The sequence below is a fragment of the Anser anser genome (assembly GCF_964211835.1).
Source record: "Anser anser genome assembly, chromosome: 1".
NCBI lineage: Eukaryota > Metazoa > Chordata > Aves > Anseriformes > Anatidae > Anser > Anser anser.
In genome coordinates this window covers 64,077,710-64,096,242 of record NC_139720.1, presented here as the reverse complement: position 1 = coordinate 64,096,242, position 18,533 = coordinate 64,077,710, and the positions used below count along the sequence as shown (strand labels likewise).

Genomic DNA, 18,533 nt, shown 5'->3' with positions numbered 1-18,533 from the left:
CTGTTAGAACAGTCTTTGTGTTAAAACATTGTGTGCCTCAGCCTTTGTAGCTGATTTCAGCTATTGTACTTATGCTGGGAAGAAGGTTCTCCAGGGAACAGAAGCTACGAAGGGTTTTTGCATGGATATATACAGACTTGTCTATGTCCTGATTTGAATCTGGAAGATGATGTGCTTTGTCAGAAACTTTCTGCCATGTGATTGATGAAACTAAGAGCTATCAAAGGACTAGTAATGGTTTCTAAGTGGCTTTCATGAGTAATCACACCAAGCAAGACAGCCCCATACTAACAATAACTGTAGCCGTTAATGTGTTTGTGTGGTACAATGCAGCATTAATCCAAAAACCATCACAGAAACAATACAAGTGAGTTAGTTGGGTACTGTTAGCTTAGGGAACTCTAGTGTTTCTTGACTTTTTCTAATTCAGTGGGATCATGTAAGAGCCTGGCACTGCTTTTGGCTACCAGATGAAAAATAGTGCTGTATGCCTTAACGTAAAAGTGAGGAATCTTGTGGAAGTCCTTAAGTGGGTATGTCTAGAAAGTTTAAAATTTTTGTCATTCTATATAGACCATGAAAAACAAAAGCAGGACCTTTGGCTTGCATTTTAATTAAAAGTCGTCTTGTGTTCTCCATGCTGCATGAATTTGCATAATTTTCATTGATATGGAAAAATAATTGTGCTTTCTTTCTTTCTCCAGATCTTTAACACATTGATAGTAGTTTTAGAAATAAAGAGGCTGGTATAATATACAGTAAAGTTCAGATTTGCTTTCATAGGGAAAAATGTTTTAATGATTTTTCTCTCACATTTCCTATAGTTATAAGTACAAATTATTATTAAGTACACAGTAACTTTGTTACACTAACAAAAATTGCATTTAAAATTTTGAAAATTCAGTTATGCTTTTATGCACTGTACGTGTATTATATATGTACTTTTCCTTCATATATGTTGTTCATGTCTGTCAGAGGTGAAGATTCAGTCAATGGGGTGAGGTTATGCTGTGTAAGAGCAAATGTATAGCTAACATAACACATTGCAGCATTGAAGATCAGCTCAGAAGTCCAAAACAATTTATAGTCACTCTTAAAATGTTTTGTGAAATAGCTGATGCGATTAAATGATTTACCTTAAGTAAAAGAACAAATGGAGGTTTGATGCAGTGCAAACAAAATACTGTGACTTCACTAATCTACTGAGAAGATCAGATGTTTTTGGCAGACATTTGTCCTGTCCCCGTTTTAGAAATAAAGATTTATTCATCAGATTACAGGAAAACTGCAATGGAGAAAAAATACCTGGTTAATTACTGGTGTTTCTATTTTGCTGAAGCTCTATATGCTGTTGCAATGGTTCCAATACAAATGGTTGCATTTGGAAAATGTCAACAGTGCTTTTATAGACACGCCACAGAAATGTTTCAATTTTCATGTATACATTTTTTTAGATAAATCTTTTGCCGTCTCAAATTCTATTGGTGCCCCAGAACAGTTTTAATAAATAGAACAGAAGATTATTTATTTATTTTTCAAAACCAAAATGGAGCATGGCCCAAAATAAAGACAAGGAGAGTTTCTGAGGCCTATGCAACCAACCATCCTCCCCAAAATCTGTATTCATGGCCATTCTCAGACATCACATGTGCTAAAGTGCACCCTCATTACATCTGAGGAAAATACAATATGTACCTGGAAAGCCTTCATTGCTGTGTACTGATTTTCATCCGTAGTGCTCTGGTAGTCCTCTGGTAGAAAGGGCTCCAGATTCCCTTTCTTCGTGAACCCTGTCTGTCCTACCTGCTGTCCTGCTGTGCTTTGATTTTTTTATTTTTATTTTTTTCCCCCCTGGGTACATGGCCTTCACATTTGTCCTGTAGGGAATCTGTTAGACTGGAGCTTTCTGTTTAGGTCTCAAATTAGGAGTAGTGAGCCATTGAATATAAGTATGCATTGTAAGATAAAATTTATTAGCAGTGTTTCTGAAAGTTGTCTTATTCACAGACTGTGACTGAATCAGTGTTCAACAGTCTCATTAAATTGAATTTCTTGTTATTGGGAAAATCCTATTCAGCAAATTGCTGATGCTTGCTATTTCAGTAACTTGCAGTCTTTAGAGAAGACAGCTGGGTTAATACATTATTGAATATTTTTAGAATCCTTTAATGCTGAGTTCACAGGATTCTCTAAGTAAAGTAGACCTACAAGCTGCAAAGTTTTTATACAGGGTTTTGCTTTGAAGTTTCTAAGGGGCTGCTGCAGAGCCAGTAAAACTTAGAACGTGTTCTGAAAGGCAATAAATAACAACAGTAAAACAATGATTTCTATTTGGTGAGGAGTTCTTAATAATGGGAAAGCAAAAGAGGTCACTGGTTACAGCAGGTGCAAATATATACTATGCTATGTGGTTTCATCGGTCTGGGCAGAAATTAGGCTTTCATGGAGAATTTCCCTCTGTACAACCAGTTATTACAATGGCTTACCTCTCTAACACTGAAAAAAAAAACAACACAAAACAAAACAACATATGGTTTTTCAGTGCAAATACACTTTCTTTGAATTAAGATATGTGAGAGAGCTTTTGCGTATGTTAGGCTAAATATTCATGACATTAGGTGCCTGGTTTTCGTTTTGGAAATTTCCACCAGAGTTAGGCGGTGCGGTTTTCATCAAATGTTCTGTTTTTAAAGATAATACAAACAAAATGGGTTTTTGTTTTATTTTAAGTGTTATTTTATTGTTAATATTTAGGTTTTATTTATGTTATTTTTCTATATTACACTTTTAAACTATATTTTGCATGTTTTTCCCGTCTTTCATAGTTAAATGTTATATCCTTCAGTTCTGATATCATGGCTTGTACTTTGCTTTCTTCAAAGTTGTGTCAGAGCTGATGCAAATAACATCCCTTCAGATATTGTCACTGAAAAATATTACGTTATTAAACTGCTCACCCTTAGCCAGTAACAAGAACAGCAAGAGAATCACTGAAAAGTGCCTATTTATTTAGAAATGTCTTGAATACTTAAATATTGTTTTGTTTTAGCTGAAGCAGAAAGTACTTCAGAATAAATGAAGAGAAGTGGCGGTCAGACTCCATGTTTACCTTACCCATGGCATAGGTGACCTCTGCTTGGTACTCAGCTCATTTATCTTTCAAGTTGTAGGAAGCCATTTTTCTATACCGTAAGATCAGCTTTCCTCAGAAAAGAACACTGAAAATGGAAAACAATTGAGAAAGGTTTTGAGCTGTTTATGCTCTCTGAAAGAAAACACATTTATTTTGCAGTGTGAGAGAAGAAAGGTATTGACAATTACCAGTTGGCCTCATTCAGGATAGATAAAATACAGGCAATAATTAAGAGTTAGTTAGCACTGCACCATCTTGATCTCAGTGGAGACTGCCTGGATAGGGGCCATAAATCCATACTGCAAATGAGAACAGCTTCAAGATGCTTCCTTTCAGCTAAATGAGATGGTGGCCCTCAGCTGCTAGGAAGCTGCTATGGCAGTATTTATTAGGTCAGAGAATGGGACACCAATCTATTTCATTCCCTCTGGCTATGCAGGTGCTCTTTATTGTTGATAACTTTTTTTTTTTTTTAGGGCTTCAGTAGTTTAATAGTGTGCACTGTTTTCCTCTTGCAGGCGTTTGGACAGTCCTTCTCAATTCATCGTAAAGTGGCTGAAGATGGGGAAACACGTGAAGAGACTCTTCTCCAGGAGTCTGCGTCAAAAGAAGCTTATTACCTGGGGAAGATTTTGGAGATGCAGAACGAGCTGAAGCAGAGCAGGGCGGTGGTTACCAACGTTCAGGCAGAGAATGAGAGACTCACTGCTGTTGTCCAAGACTTGAAAGAGGTAAATGGCTGTGTGAAGGGAGCAAAGGAGCAATTTTTCATGGATGACATGACACTGAATGATGAAAATGCTACAGCATGTGAAAACACCTATCAGTCTTTGATTATCCCACATACCTGCCAGTGTGAGGGGCTGTGGTTTAGAAAGGGGAGGGAAAAAAATTAATTACTTTAAAACAACAACAACAAAACTACAAATATATTAAAACCTGCTTTAGGAAGCTGTAATTTTTCAAAGTACTCTTAAGACTTTGCATTGCATTTTACAGCACCTACATGAAGGTTTGTTTTACATAAATGCTTCTTATTTTTTGAAAATTTCCAATATTTACACAACTCTTTTTCTCACCACCCACGTCATTACTCAGGTATTTTGGTTTTGCTGGGATTAGATTAAGCTTTCAACAGTTTTCTTGTACTGTACAGTAAAAATCAAAATGCACACTCATGTTCAGAAAATAGGCAACATTAAGGAAGTCGAATGTCATCATTGTCCACATGGGAAACAGTGGTTTTTGGCTAATTTCAAAAAAAAAATATTAATATTTAATAATTTGTCTTTTTTAACGATTACATTTTCTGTAGCTGAGTGGAATGGCATCCTCTTAACCTAGAGAAACCCCTAGGACTGAGACGTTTACTCTGGGTTTAAAGATTATCGCCCACAAAAGGAACAAACGTTCTTATTTAATGGTTGCACTGAACTTGCCTGTAGTACAAGTCGGGTTTCAGTAAAAGGCAAGTATACCTCTTTCAGGTATATTTACCTGAATGTTTCAAGTATTTTCAGTATTCAAATGAAATATGTGATTATAATTGTGGTCACAGTGGTTAACAAAAAATAAAATCAAGTTTATATCTACTTATCCTGAAGTCATATGCTAACAGCTTCTCCTACTGTGTGCTACATAGTCAGCCAGTTACTGACACACCTACCGAATCATTTGGTTACCCAAATGCTTGCAGGAGAACAGGATCCTTGTGACCTGGATTCAGTCAGACAAACAACCAAGTCAGAGGATACAGGTTCGTCTTTGTACTCAATTTCTTCCTCAGGGGTCTCCTTGGGATTCCTTCAAATGCAAAACTCCCTTCCATTTTCTGTCGTGATTATTGACCTGTAAGTTATTCAGGAGGCAGTTTCAGTACCTGTCCTCCCCAGAATATTGATTGTCCTTATCTCTTCTGAGATAATAACAACTCTCAGTGTGAGCCCAGCTGCAGTTATTTCCTGTTCAGATGCTAAACAGAACAAGCCATAATAGTTAATTACAGTCTGAGGAAGGAATTTACTTGTATAAAAATCAGGCTCATAAACCATTTATTTATAAGATGATATTGGACCACAAAGACAAAGTCTAATGCTGAACTTTTTATTTCATGGAAAAACAGTCAATGTATTTCAATAAATGGGATTAGTGCCTTCACTTACCAAGCTTACAGCAGACACTACTACAATTAATTGCTTGAATATAAGAGATAGAGGGTGATTGACACCTACCCTAGGCTGTTAGCGACCTTGTCACACTGAATTACATTGATATTTCACCTTGTGCTCAAAGAGATCTCATCCTTGTTCCCAGCTCAGTATACCTTGGTCCAATCTTATAAATCTTAAGGCAGTAACATCCAAGTGGCTTCAGAAATGAGTTGCCCTTCTGTTGTGTTTATGAAATGTGTCTCTGGTTCTGAGTACTGCTAATAGGAAAAGGCAGACTTAGCTTAATCCAAATCTTGATAACACTAAGATAGGAAAAAAGCAACAACAACATTTCTTTAATGAAACATCTGGTACGTTTTGGTGTAAAAGCAGTCATTAGAAGAGCTGCCACAGATTGACAGCTACAATAAGAAAGTCATTTGTCTCTTTAACCAGTATATTTGACAATCTAGTTAAAGAAAAAAAAAAGGAAGAAAGGATGGTCTTTATGTGAGCAGCTCCGCTGAGTGTGTTAAAGATAAATTCTGGACTTAAGTTATTTGATTGTGCCCTGTTCCCCCCACCCCAGTCCCAACCCCATATGACATGATTTATAAGTGTTCTTAAATTTAAAGCATCTTGCAAACTAAAACCAAAAATAATCATTCCTTTTACCTTTAGACTTAAATATAAACAAACAACAACAACAAAAAGCTGCATGTTTCTCATATAGGTAGAAATAACGTTTATACATAAGTAACATAAATTTATGGTATTTTAGCTGTGTTCTGGGTTCCTTTTGATACTGAAGACTGATTCCTTGGTCTTCAAAAAATCAGCCTCCTGTTTCTGGTCCCACGTCCCTAAATAACACAGTCAGTGCTCTTCCATTCTCTGGGAGTTCTCTTCTGAAAAAGTTCAGCTTTCTGAATCTGCACAGAAATCCATAGTCATGTGAAAGCATGTGAGTGTTTTCTGAACCACCAGAATGCACTCGCATGAATGCTGATGACTTTTAAGAATCTTGGGAATTCCATATCCCCAGAGTTTAAAAATTCATGCCTTTTTGCAAGAGTGTGCCATATAGTCACAGCTGATGTCTGCAGGGTGGCATGACCTGGATCTCTCTTGCTGTATCAGGCTCAGGTCTCTGGAGATAATGCATCTCAGTCTAGGAAGGCAAACAAACCATTTTCAATCCTCATCACTAGAAAAAACACTTGGTTTGGAAGAAATTAAGTGTCTGTTTCACCCTGATGGTGAAGGATGAACCAAGAATTTCTGTACCCGGATGTTTTTTTAGATCCATGTTAAAATGATCAAAAGATTAAAACACCAGCATTGTTAATTATGATGTAATAAAAATTCCTACAGTTTTGGATAGAAATATCATCATCATCTAAGTAAGTAAAATAACGGAAACTAAGATTTTTTTTTCTTCTTCTCCCACCAAGATCTCAGACATGGGACACAATGTCATTTGGTGATTGTTAAAACGTCTGTAATTTGAACAAGAAAATATGTTGATGTTAAAACTGATGCCAGAGAGATCATTTTTAGTACTCAGAGACTAGATTTTGTGGTTTTTATGAATCACAAAGTCTATGGAGATGGCCTCTCTGCATTGGAGATACCAGCATGGTCATTAGCTCACTTAACATTTTCTAACTGTGTATGAACTGACTGCCTTTAATGAATGTTAAAGGAAAAAAAAACTTTTAAAAACATATTTTAAATATACAGTCTTTCATCATTTTCTAATTTTCCAGTGATTGCTTTTTCTTATTTAAAAACACTTTTTATTTGCAGTCAGGAGATGAGGGACTGGTTCTTCCGTCTGTGCCACTAAAAAATCTTTCCTTATGGTAACCGTAAGCAGACTTTATTTGATGGATAACAAAGATGAAATCACTACCCTGAGAAGCTGATAACCTACTGACAGAGGTGGTTATGCTAGTACAGATGATCCAGCTCAGAAGCTGAAGCAGAAAGTTCTTGTGATGAGATCGTGTTTCTCCTCTGTAAGGAAGCTGAATGCCTTGGAGCTGGGTGTCTGCCCCAAAACCAGTGGCAACTGCAGGGGAAACCTCATGAGGTGAAGAAAGGAAGTGGTAGAAGATGGATATGAAAGATAGCACAGTTTCAGTTTTGTAGGTGTTACGCGACTAGGATTAGGAGCTGTGCAATGTGGGTGGATGAATGCTTTTGTGCCTGAAGAAGCTGCTTATTGGCAGGTATTGGTAAGCTCTTCCCAGCACTCCTGCATATATGGAATAGAAATAGTGAAAAAGAGGAGGAATAGCATACAAATGTGGGGAAGCAAAAGGTTAAACTTCGTAGTCTGTGCTACTAAATAACATTGCAGCTTGCAGAAAGAAATCAGCACCTGGTTACCTGCAGTCCAGGAGATAACAGACAAGCTGGGAGGTTTATAGGATGGCAATGTTAATGAGCCATGGCAACAACACACATCTGAGCTTCTGGAGGGCAAAACCAGGGAGGAGAGCAGTGGGAAGTGGATAGGGAGGAAAAACAAATTGGTGAGGGATTATGTACTGAAAATAGGTGGAAAAAAGTCAGAAAACAAATTGCATAGCCCCCCATACCATTGAAATCAATAGCTAAATTTGTATTCATTTTAGTGGTACCAAGATTTTGTACTTCATGCTAATCAGGAAAGGTATGGGAGTGATGGCTTGGACTCCTTGTGAGGGGAACCTGTGCATGATGCAAAGTGTGAGCACTTGTGCTGGGTGCTAGTTTCACTGCTAGCTAAGTTTCACTCCTAGCTGTAGCCATTTTAGAAATACAGCTTTGTGAAAAATACATGAGTAATGCAAAATATAAAAGGTATTTTATACTAAATACACCTTCAAAAAATCCTATTTGACTACTTTCTTTTTAGAAATGATATTTTCTCAGTTTGAAGAGTCAGAAGAATTAAGATTTTCTCTCATTTTTGTCAATTCGAAATAAAACCTAAAAACTTCAACTGAGAGCACATATCTAATAAATATCCACACCAATCTCACATTCTTTTGTTGTTATAAGGTTAGACTATAATGGGATTTGGGTACATAGGGCTTCCTATTTAATGTAGAAAGTAGTTAGGTCCAAACCAGCTCCTTAGCAGACTCACTCAGTTGCCATCTATTCCTTGGGGCTCCTTCAGTCAATAGGTGCCTAAGTTTCCAGCTGTAAAATTTTCTCTCCATCCAGTGGTCTGTTTGAGGCATGTTCAGGAGCACCTCTGGCCTGGACTCAGCTCTGTTACTACACTGTTGCTGGATATTGAGAACTGGCTGCAGGTGCCACTGGGAATCCCTCAGGGAGATGTTTCCCCAGCTGACCTCATCCCTGGGTATTTTTAGAGTTGACCTGTTTGGAGGAGGATATGGGTGCTCATGATGTCCTACTCCGTTTCCATGATTGTAGTAAGGTTTGAAACTCAGATGTCTTCTCTGCTTGAGACAATATGAATCCACTTCTCTCTCTGAAGAAAGTGCCCCAGCAGTCAGTTGACAGGTTATTTTGGGGTGAGATTTCTCTTTATTCCTTCAGACGAAGCTGTTCCACTTTGCAGGGGAATAGTTAGTACTTTGTGGATCAGGCAGAGTGAGAGTGAGCAAGCTTATAATGAATGACTCCATAGCCTAAAGGCTACAGCCACTCAGCTGGGAATAGGTAACTAGTTCTAGTCTCTCAATTAATGTTTAATAAGAAATACTTAAATATTAATTGGAGCAGAGACCAGAACCCCAGTGTCTCCTCTGTGAGGTGACTGCCCTCAACAACGGCTCACTGTCTCCATCCCTCAGAGACAGTGTGGTCTTCAGCCCCAGATTTCCTATGTCCGTAGCAGTTTAACTACTGTAGGAAGCTGGAAAAGGTGAGCAAGTGCAGGAGAGGATTCACTGCTATGAACCATGCACTGTGGGAAGCACGTTTTATCAGACTGGCCATAGTGATATAACGATAGTCTCCCTCCGGTGTTATTAGCTTGCTTCCCCTCTTAGTTGCCTAGCTTTCTTCATGCACTGTATAGGAAACCTGTGTGTGTGATCTAACCATTATTCTAGGCACCAAGGTGGTTTAAGTTACTGCAGTGTTGACAGCTGCAACGCGTGCAACATCCTTCCATGAGCTCACCTTTCTCCTTCATGGTGTTATCCTGTGCCTTATAGCCATCCAGCTGATGAGCAGGAGTTTCTTTTGGCATTTGCACTGATCAGATAAAGCTTGCATCATAAATGTATTTATCTCATTACATTTTGCAGGTACTTGTAGCAATGGTTTCATTTCTAGAGAAGAAAAAAGGGAATAATACTGAAGTACTCAAAGTTGATATCGCTAGTAGTGCCTTCATCTCCATGCAAGCACTGCTTTTTGAAAAGGAGCTGCAGAAGTGTGATGCTGGAGCAGCCTACAGAGATTGCTATAGAGCAAGGAGTGACGGAGAGATAAGAGCTCTCTCTCTTGTCAGGAGACCTCTCTCATAATTTAGCATAGTATTAGCATAGTTCCTCTAACTGACTATGTTTACATTCCTTTGTTTTGGAAGTAGTCTTTGATTGAACTGGCTCTAAATTAGGCTTAGAATATATATCTGCTACTTTGCCTGAGGGGAGGTGTTTTTCTCTCTCCTCTTTTTAGAAAAGCATACTGAAGAGAGATTTTCTAGCTTGTTGGTGCCTAGCCACACTCAGAATATTTTCTGCCTCCTTTGCTGACAGTGCTAATGTTTTAGCAAGCTTTTCAGTTTCTTAAGACAAAGGAGAAAAAAACTGTTTCCTTCAGCTTTCAGAAAGTGTGTTCAGATCAACTTTAATCCTACTTATCATAAAATAGGCTAATGTTCTGTAACATGGAAAACCTTACTAGATATTGCTGACCTTAAAATCAAACTCCAGTATACCCTTGTGTCTTACCTGAGCATCCTCAAAAACATGCTAACAGTTTCTTTAAGCAGCCAGATTTTAATGCTTTTCCTGTGAAGATGCTTGCCTGTGCTCTGGATAGACTGGAGACCTGTTCTTCTGTGGTGTTTGCAGACAAAGCTTTTGGTAACTAATTTTGGCCTACTTTGTGCAGCAGTTTTGTGAGGGTGTTATTTTGTAGAGCTGGATACTGATGCATTACTTTCTTATCGCTCTCTCTGTTCACAGAACTTTATTGAACTTCTTTCTGGAAAGAAATAAAATGGCTTTATGTCTTGGAGACAGAAAAATAAATGAAGCTGTGACTTGTAATCCTACCCAACCTCTCCTTGTGCTGTGAGGGGGATAAATACACTAGTATCTGATATTGTCTATCTGTCAAAGAAGGAGCTCTAAGTATAGACAACGTGACCTGTCCAGGTCTGATAAGCTCCTGGCTGCTCCTGAGCCGTTTCCTTATTAACAGATAAAGGTTTAATTATGAATCTGTCATTCAATTTCATCTCCTTCTTAGATACCACCAAACATTTTCTTGAGGTTCTTGTTTCACACATAGGCCAATGAACCAGTAACTCTAGCAAGTGAAACCAAAGGTGGCCATGTAAGATTCACTTTTATATTTCCTGATCTGTGGTTTATAATCCTATAATTGCTCATAAATTTGGTTGTGTTTCCAAGCACATACTCCTCCTATTCTATTGCACTTGTTGCTTATGAAGATTACCAGTGCAGGTTAAGTACGTTTTGTTGTGATGTTATTTTCTCAGGGTAATCCTTAGCTCTTTGGTCTGCTGCTCTTGCATCCAAATATACCTGCAGTCTACCAAATCCAGATTTGGCTGGTTGTGTTTCCTGTTAATGAGCCTGGAACAATGACTTAGGATGCAAACTTGTGATTTGACACATGCATGACACTGTTTTCTTTGGCAGTGCTCAGGCGTTTAGCCCTACTGTGAATAAAAGAGCCAAACAATGGACAGTAGGGAGGTCAAAAAAAGGCCAGGCAGGATAATAGAGCATAACCGAGGGTCTGTTGCATAAATACCGAGTGCCTTATTATAAACACTCAAATGCCCATCTTCTTTCAGAAAGGGTCTTTTACAGGGCCTCAAATAGAAAATGAAAGAGTGTGTACTTTCAGCTGTGCTCTGTAATCTCTAGGCATTGATTAATCAAATCAGGACCTGGCAATGAACCATTCTTACATAAAGTCTGGTGAAATAATGAACTCTTATTTGTGCTGATGTAACATCTCAAAGCCTTTTGTGTACACCCATGCACAAGGTGTTCTGTGAGAACACACCGAGAACAACTGTGGAGGCCAGAGGTGACGGGTTTAAAAAGGAGTGAGAGAAGCTTCATGGAGAATGGGACCGTCACTGCTTACTACACCTGAAGGTTCAGACCTGGTGCCCAGCTTAGACAGTTCCTCAGTGCTGTGATGCTGGGACGGGATGCCAGGAAAAGCATCATCATATAGTGTCTCCATTTCTCGTGTCTTACGCACATGTAAGCCGCCACTGCCAGAGGCGGGATATTGGACTAGCAACTCTCTGAACTGAGAAGATGTTAGATTTGAGCATCCTCTACCTTTGGTTTTGTTTTTAATGCATAACTTTGCTGACTTGTTTTTGTTTCTGGATGTTTCTCATAAGAACTGCTTGTGCTGACTCACTCTTCACTATTAATTTTCTAGTTAAGAATAACTTGGGCATTCATCTATTCAAGTGGCATGGAGTAAGAGGTTTTGGCAGCACTCAGATTAGCTGTGTTGCCAATTTTTAAAGAATCCTTGCAACGTGATCTGGACTCCTCAGGAGCAATAGCCCAAGAGCAGTGATTACTTTTACCCTTGTGACTTCATTCATTTGCCTAGGATTAAGTGCGAAAGGGGGACTACTCTACTTGCCAGACTTTCTGAAGCTCTAGTCCAAAGGCTTAAGTTCTGTTTGAGATAAACCTAGCAGCAGAAGAAATTTTTGCTGAAAGTCCTCACCCCCCTGAGTGCATGGGCAAGTAGAGCATAAGTCTCAGCAGCATGTGCCACTGATAAAGGATATTAAGCATAGAATGAAAATAAGTTGTTGTCCCTATTCCAATTAATTCCCCTTGACTGCCAGTGAAAATATTCTGAGCAGTTTCCAATTTAAAAAAAAAAAAAAGAGTTAAATCTCTGAGAGACTGACACTATTCTTACCAGTTCTTCAGTGCTAAAGCGTGCCTGGCAATTGTTGAATGTTTTATGCCTTAAGGACTCCTTTGGGTTATACAAACAGTAAACTTGATGTATTTCCAGCCATCAGTACACAAATGGTGCAGTCGTATTTCTCTTCTCCTGGGAGTCCCCATGCACATTGTAGCTCTGCCTAGGTTAACCTTCTGCTGTTGATTTTCTCCTGTTCACTGCATACAGATTTATCTATCGCTGGCTGTTTTCCTAACCTGCTTCCTCCTTAACTTTTGACATCGCTCATGATTTAAGCGGTGTGGAACTGGTGGCACTGAAGAGACACTGATTCGGAGATGAGATCCACCAAACAAATGTGAAACAGCTAACAGTCTCCTTTGGAGCTGTGATTAGTACCTGGACCTTGAGAGAAACTCATACATGCTGATCACACATGGACAGTAATTATCAGCCAAGGTACTTTGCTTCCACATCTGCTCTTATGTGTTCAATGAACACATTTGTTTTCGGTGCTTTTTTTTTCTTGTCCTTTAATCAATACTGATTTACTTGTAAGGATTTCTCCTGTGATTTACTGGGTAATTTTGAGAAATGAGATTTAACTTTTCCTAGGGAAATATTTTAGAAACCAGGACAGAGAGCATTGCTGATGACCTGACCCCAGGACTGGATGATTTGTTATGCAGAATGAGGCTGAGCGTGACACACCTAACACATGTCTTTGGATAATTAGCAGCCTACACCATAGGAAAAGGAAGTCTGCCCTGTGTGGCAATGTGATGGCATCCTTAAATATGGCCCTTTGTGGAGTGGGTTCTCATACTCAGTTCCCTCTTCTGCCTCAAACCCCCAAACTCATTACCAGCTTGGCACTGGTATGAAATTGTTAATAAGTTCTTGGCTCTCACCATGTGTGTTAATTGTGCTTTCTGTAACAAACTCTGTTCTCAAGGGGAAAAAACATAAAAGAGGAATATGACAGGATGGTGAACAGCAAGAAATTCAAATAAGTCCCTTTTTCTCCCTTTGCCCTTATTATAGTATATGAGACAAGCCAGTTATTTTTAGTCGTTCTCAACAGTTAGTGCCAGTCAGCGTCCAGGAGGAGGGCAGCAAGTCAGGCAGAGGTCAGACAGTGTTATCACCCTTTCATTGTGATGGTCAAATCCACTTTTAAGCTTCAGGATTGAGAGAAATGCACTTTTGCTGGCAAATGTTTTAGATGTGTACGTGCAGATGCTCATACATAATCGGAGCTTGTCTGCTTCTGTGACATCATTGTTTCAAAAACACACCAAATAGGTAGAACTAGATATGAATGCAATTTTTGCCTTCACTGCTCTTTCATTCTGTCTGCGTAGACTTTCCTCTCCTTTCGAAGCACGGTACATCAGCTATTTCAGCCAAATGTGTCTTGAAGGCATCATAATAAATGTGTGGTTTTCACTTCAGTGCCACAGTCAGGATGTCTGTTCTGATATTGGCTGTGAACTTTATGTGAAGGATTGCTGTGACGTTATAGTGTCAGCTTCAGAGTGGAATGGGTTAAAAATGGGCCACATCTTGTACATCTTGTCAGTCTTGCATACCTCTTCATGAAAATGGGACTCATATACAATACAGTTTGCTAATGCAATACTTTGAATTATGAATAGTGATACAGGGTGGTTTACAGTTGTTGCTCATATTCTCTACTGTCTCATTTTACCAAGGAAAGTGGCAACACAACAGCAGTGAGAAGCACAGTTTCTGTGCTTAGTACCTCTACTCGATTAAAGTGGCAAGGGCAAAATTCTGGCCAATGTGGAGGAATGTGGAGGAAGCAAAGTGGCTTTCCTCAACCAGTGTTTCATGTGCAGTGAATATCTGCAGCTCTCAAAAGAGGCATTCGCAGGTCTGAAGACAGATAAGAAAAGCAGGGAAGTGGAAGAGTAATTCCAAATATATTAAAGAGAGAAATTCAATATTTTGGTATATATCAAGTCAACAGCAAGGTTTCACAAACTCATTCTGGCTTTGCTCCAAAAATCTGACAGAAAATGGATGGCTTTTGTTTGTTGTCCAAGTCTTTGAACACAGACCTGCAGACCCTTTGCAAGATGTTAGAAGTTCCAATTCACAAAGATCTCTACGAATGTTTTGAAGCAGAAACATGAAAAATGTATAGGGAAGCATATGGATAGGACTGTTGATGATACTTTGAGATGTGCTCATAGGCGTCTTGTAGAACTGGTGCTCACTGTTTTGGCAGCATTTATAACAAGCACTTTATTGTGGAATAAGCTGTAAAAGAAATGTTAGGTAAAAGAAATGTAGACTTAATATGATTAGTGTGTTTTTGACACTTTTTATTGTAGATCTCTGAGATACCAGAATATTTTCTTTTGGAGGCTAGAAGGTACAGATGATTTTTTAATATAGCTTGGTTTGCCTGTGCTCTATAGATGTCATTAGCGATTTGAAGTTTACCCTCTGACAGCTTTCATCTGTTACCTTTTTACATAGTTTTGTCTTGATACTTTGCAAACACTTTCAAAAAGCCAGTTATGAACCTTCCATGACCACTTTCCTTGCACACTTAAAGTTATGAATGGGTCTTCCTCTCAGCCTGATTACATAATTTCTTTTCACCAAATTTGTTATGAGATGGAGTTACACAGTAGAGCTATAACTCTGTTTTAAAATAAATCACTCTATAGACTATAAATAAAATTGAATCCGAAGTTGCTGATAGAGTTTAGAAATACTATTATATGGTTAGTCCATTTGAAATTGTATTAACATCCTCAAGGGAAAGAAGTAATGACAGTGCATGCTATGAAGTTTAAAATGTAAAAACAGAAACAAAAAACCACACCTATGTGTGTCTGGAAGCTTACGATAAGAAATGGGAAAACCTGATGATGTTTCTGTTTAAGAAATCATCCTCCTTTTAGCATGTTATCAATAGCAATAAACTTTTCTTGTATCAACAGCTGTGATATAGGTCAGCTACACCACCTGCCTCCCACTGAATTCAGGCTGTGAATTTCATGGGTGAGCTAGGAACTAGTTTGCAGGAATTCAAATAATACTATTACCTAGTTTCACATTGCAGCAATCAGAAAGACGAAGTAAACCAGCTATCAGCTTAGCTTCAGCTGTATTTTGAATGTAGATTAATCAGTCTTTCATATCCATGTACTTTTGAGAACCATATTTCATTTCAAGACCAAATAAATGCATTACAGAAACTGAAACTTTTAAGTTCCCCTACCACAGTCTACATTTTTGTTCTCAGCTGAACTTAGAAATATCAGAGATGATGATTCTTTGCATAGTCTCATGTGCTACAGCCTCTGTAACTTGGTGCCTTGAGGCAGGAAGAGCCATGATCATCTATTTAAAGGCAAAAATTGTTCTTTGACCTAAACTGGAAAACTTCTTGCTTCCAAAGGTAGCATATTAATTGGAGATTTTTCTTCAGCCCTGTTGTTGTTTCATTAAAAAATATGGCAGTAACTTAGAGTGAACTGTAGAGGTAATCTTTCCTTCCATCAGGAACCAAATACAAAGACTGGATTATCATGGTGCTTTACCTATAATATTGGACTGACCTTTTCCCAGGGGGGCTATAAGGAAGCTCAGACCAATAAGAACACAATAGGTTGGTTTATTCTTTATTACATGTTAGTACTTAGGGAAATTTAGCCATGACTGTTTCTTTCCTGTCTAACACCACAGCAAAACTCTAGTATGAGCTATACCATCTTAAAACTTCTGAAATATTAAGGCTTGTCTTATTACTGAAACTTAAACCACACTCAGTTTTTATTACGTGTATTTAAGCATTTTTGCCTAATAGTTTTTTATGCTGCACTTGACAGGAAAACTCCCATTTTAGTTTACCTTGAAGTAGTGGAGGCAGCTCCAAGTATTGTCTCTGTTGAGGTCTTGAAGGTCAAATTATTTTTAAAGCTTATGCTGTAGCTGAAAAACAGGTCAGATCCTATAATGGTGTCGTTCAATGGTGTGGTAAAATGGGTTGTGAAAACAACAGTAGAGTAAAATAAACACATGTCACTTCCTCCACTGAAGCCCATAACTCAGGAGCTGTTGGGGTTGCAATGCAGAGCCATGTGCCTTCTCCTTCTCTGGCTTTCTGCTTTACATCTCCTGCCTGTAATCCATTAGAAACTTTCATCATTTCAGCATGATGGGGGTTAACTTCTAAACATGATTTATTGCTGCCACCTCTTACAGATGGGGCCTGTGTTTTCAGCTAAGCTCTTACCTAGTTAGATACTTTTTTTTCTGTTATTGTTCCTGCAATTTTCACTTTATTGTGTCGGGCTTTATTGCACAGAGTTGATAGCCTATTATGGTTCAGCCAAGGGTGGGGAAAAAATAATTTGCTCTGAGAAAGAAAATTACACCAAGTAGACATTTTATCTTTGATTGTTTAGGAAACAATTTTCATGTTCTTCAGAACATAAATTGATTTTTTTTAATTAGTGTTTTCCTAGAGTTTTCATTTGTTTTCTTTTGGAAGATGACAAAAAGCACTGAAGCATTAGTTTGGCCCTTCAGCAAAATGCACCTATAATGTGAATTCTCTCCTTCCCACCTTTCCTCTGTGCTGCAGCTTCTCCTGGTACACATGGTACCCTGCTCTCACAGCTTGCCAGCAGGTCCATGCAGTAAAAGTATCTTGCATCTTCCCACACCTCGAAGTGGAAAGCATCACTGAAAAATGTGGCTGCAGTGTGCCTTCTGGGAGCAGACAAGCAGGACAGCAGTTGAGTTATGAGGGGCCCTGTGTGTGCCAGAACAACCAAAGCACCGATGGCACATCTTCCCTGGTTCAGATAATGAACGTTACAGGGGCGTATGCAGGCCTTCCACAGATGGGTCGTCTCTGTGTTGGTGGGTTTGGAGGCTTTTTGTTGTTTGCCGGTGTCACTGCTCTATAATGTAAGTAGGATTGGTGTTTGTGTTTTTAAGAAGAGCAAGTAATGAAAAAAATCCAGATCTGATGCCACCAAGTTTTTTGTTTCAGCCAGGAAATGGCAGTTGCAAATCTCACCTGCTGTTATTTCTCAGTAAAGGGAGAACTGTATGCGTGTCTTCTCTTGCATACTCAAACACCTTTTCCCATGCATCACCCCCCAGGAGTACTGTATTCCTTTCTTGCCTGTGCATTATTGACTTTCAGTATATTTTGTTGCCTTATATTTTTAAAACCTTGTGCCTTGCTCAGGCTAGATGCCCACATTTCAACTGTCCTCAGTGCAAAAATGGACTGAAGGCAAACTCATGATGTATTGAATCTTCGACTAAATTAAGGAATCCCTTGCAGGGATTCAGAGGAGTGTAGTGCATAAACTCTCCAGCACTGTGCAGTTGTAGAAAAGTCATGATCTGTCAGCTTTGTGCACTTGCCTTGATTCAAGGACATTAAACCTCATAGTTACTGTGAAAAATTAATGCAAGATTTGCATGGGAACAAAGTTCTATAACACATAGAAAATCTCCAACCTTCTTATACTGTTAAGAGTTACTCTCAGAGGCTATTTTTCTGTAAGGTACAGACAGCTGGCTACAAGCAGTAATTTTTCTGGTGCCAGATCAGACTTTAGAAGCTCTGTTTGAGTCTGTGACCTAATGTGACTGTCTTCAATTGCTTGTGTGATAGAGAAGTTTCTGAGCCCTTAAATGTTATTCCCTTCCCCTGCCCTCATCCCCCCCCCCCCCCCCCCCCCTTTTCTTTTTTTCAGGAACTGGTCTCATGTCATTATCAAGATTCATCAAAGATTTGTTTGCATATATATGTTTATAGACCTTGGCTGCAGTTAATCCTTAATGCAATAATGTTGACCTCAGCTGAATTATATTTAGTATATATTTGCCTCATTATACACAAATTGCTACCAAAAATTACTAAATGTTACTTTTTAACCATTTGCATACTGCCACACTAAGTTGAAGAAAAAATGAGGAAGCCCTAAACCTAGAATATACACTGCTCTGTTCCATTCAGTAAAATTAAGCTGATTTTCTTAGCCTTAGTGTGTGATGCTTCACTTAACTCGTGAGCTTGAGCTGTAAATGAAAACAGTGATAAAAGCAATTATTTTTCTGAAAAA

General features: G+C 38.6%; 1 protein-coding gene across 25 annotated transcripts in view; it reads left to right on the top strand.

Annotated features, from left to right (window-relative positions):
• BICD1 (BICD cargo adaptor 1) overlaps positions 1 to 18,533 on the top strand; it is a 179,536-nt gene that overhangs the window by 90,306 nt on the left and 70,697 nt on the right. For all 25 annotated transcript variants that reach the window (XR_014578100.1, XR_014578101.1, XM_083820130.1 and 22 more), the window contains exon 2: positions 3,652 to 3,864. Coding sequence is in view for 23 of the 25 variants with exons in the window: in XM_083820130.1 (XP_083676256.1) it covers positions 3,652 to 3,864 (213 nt within the window). In the remaining 2 variants the exon portion in view is untranslated. The remainder of the gene's footprint in view (positions 1 to 3,651; positions 3,865 to 18,533) is intronic.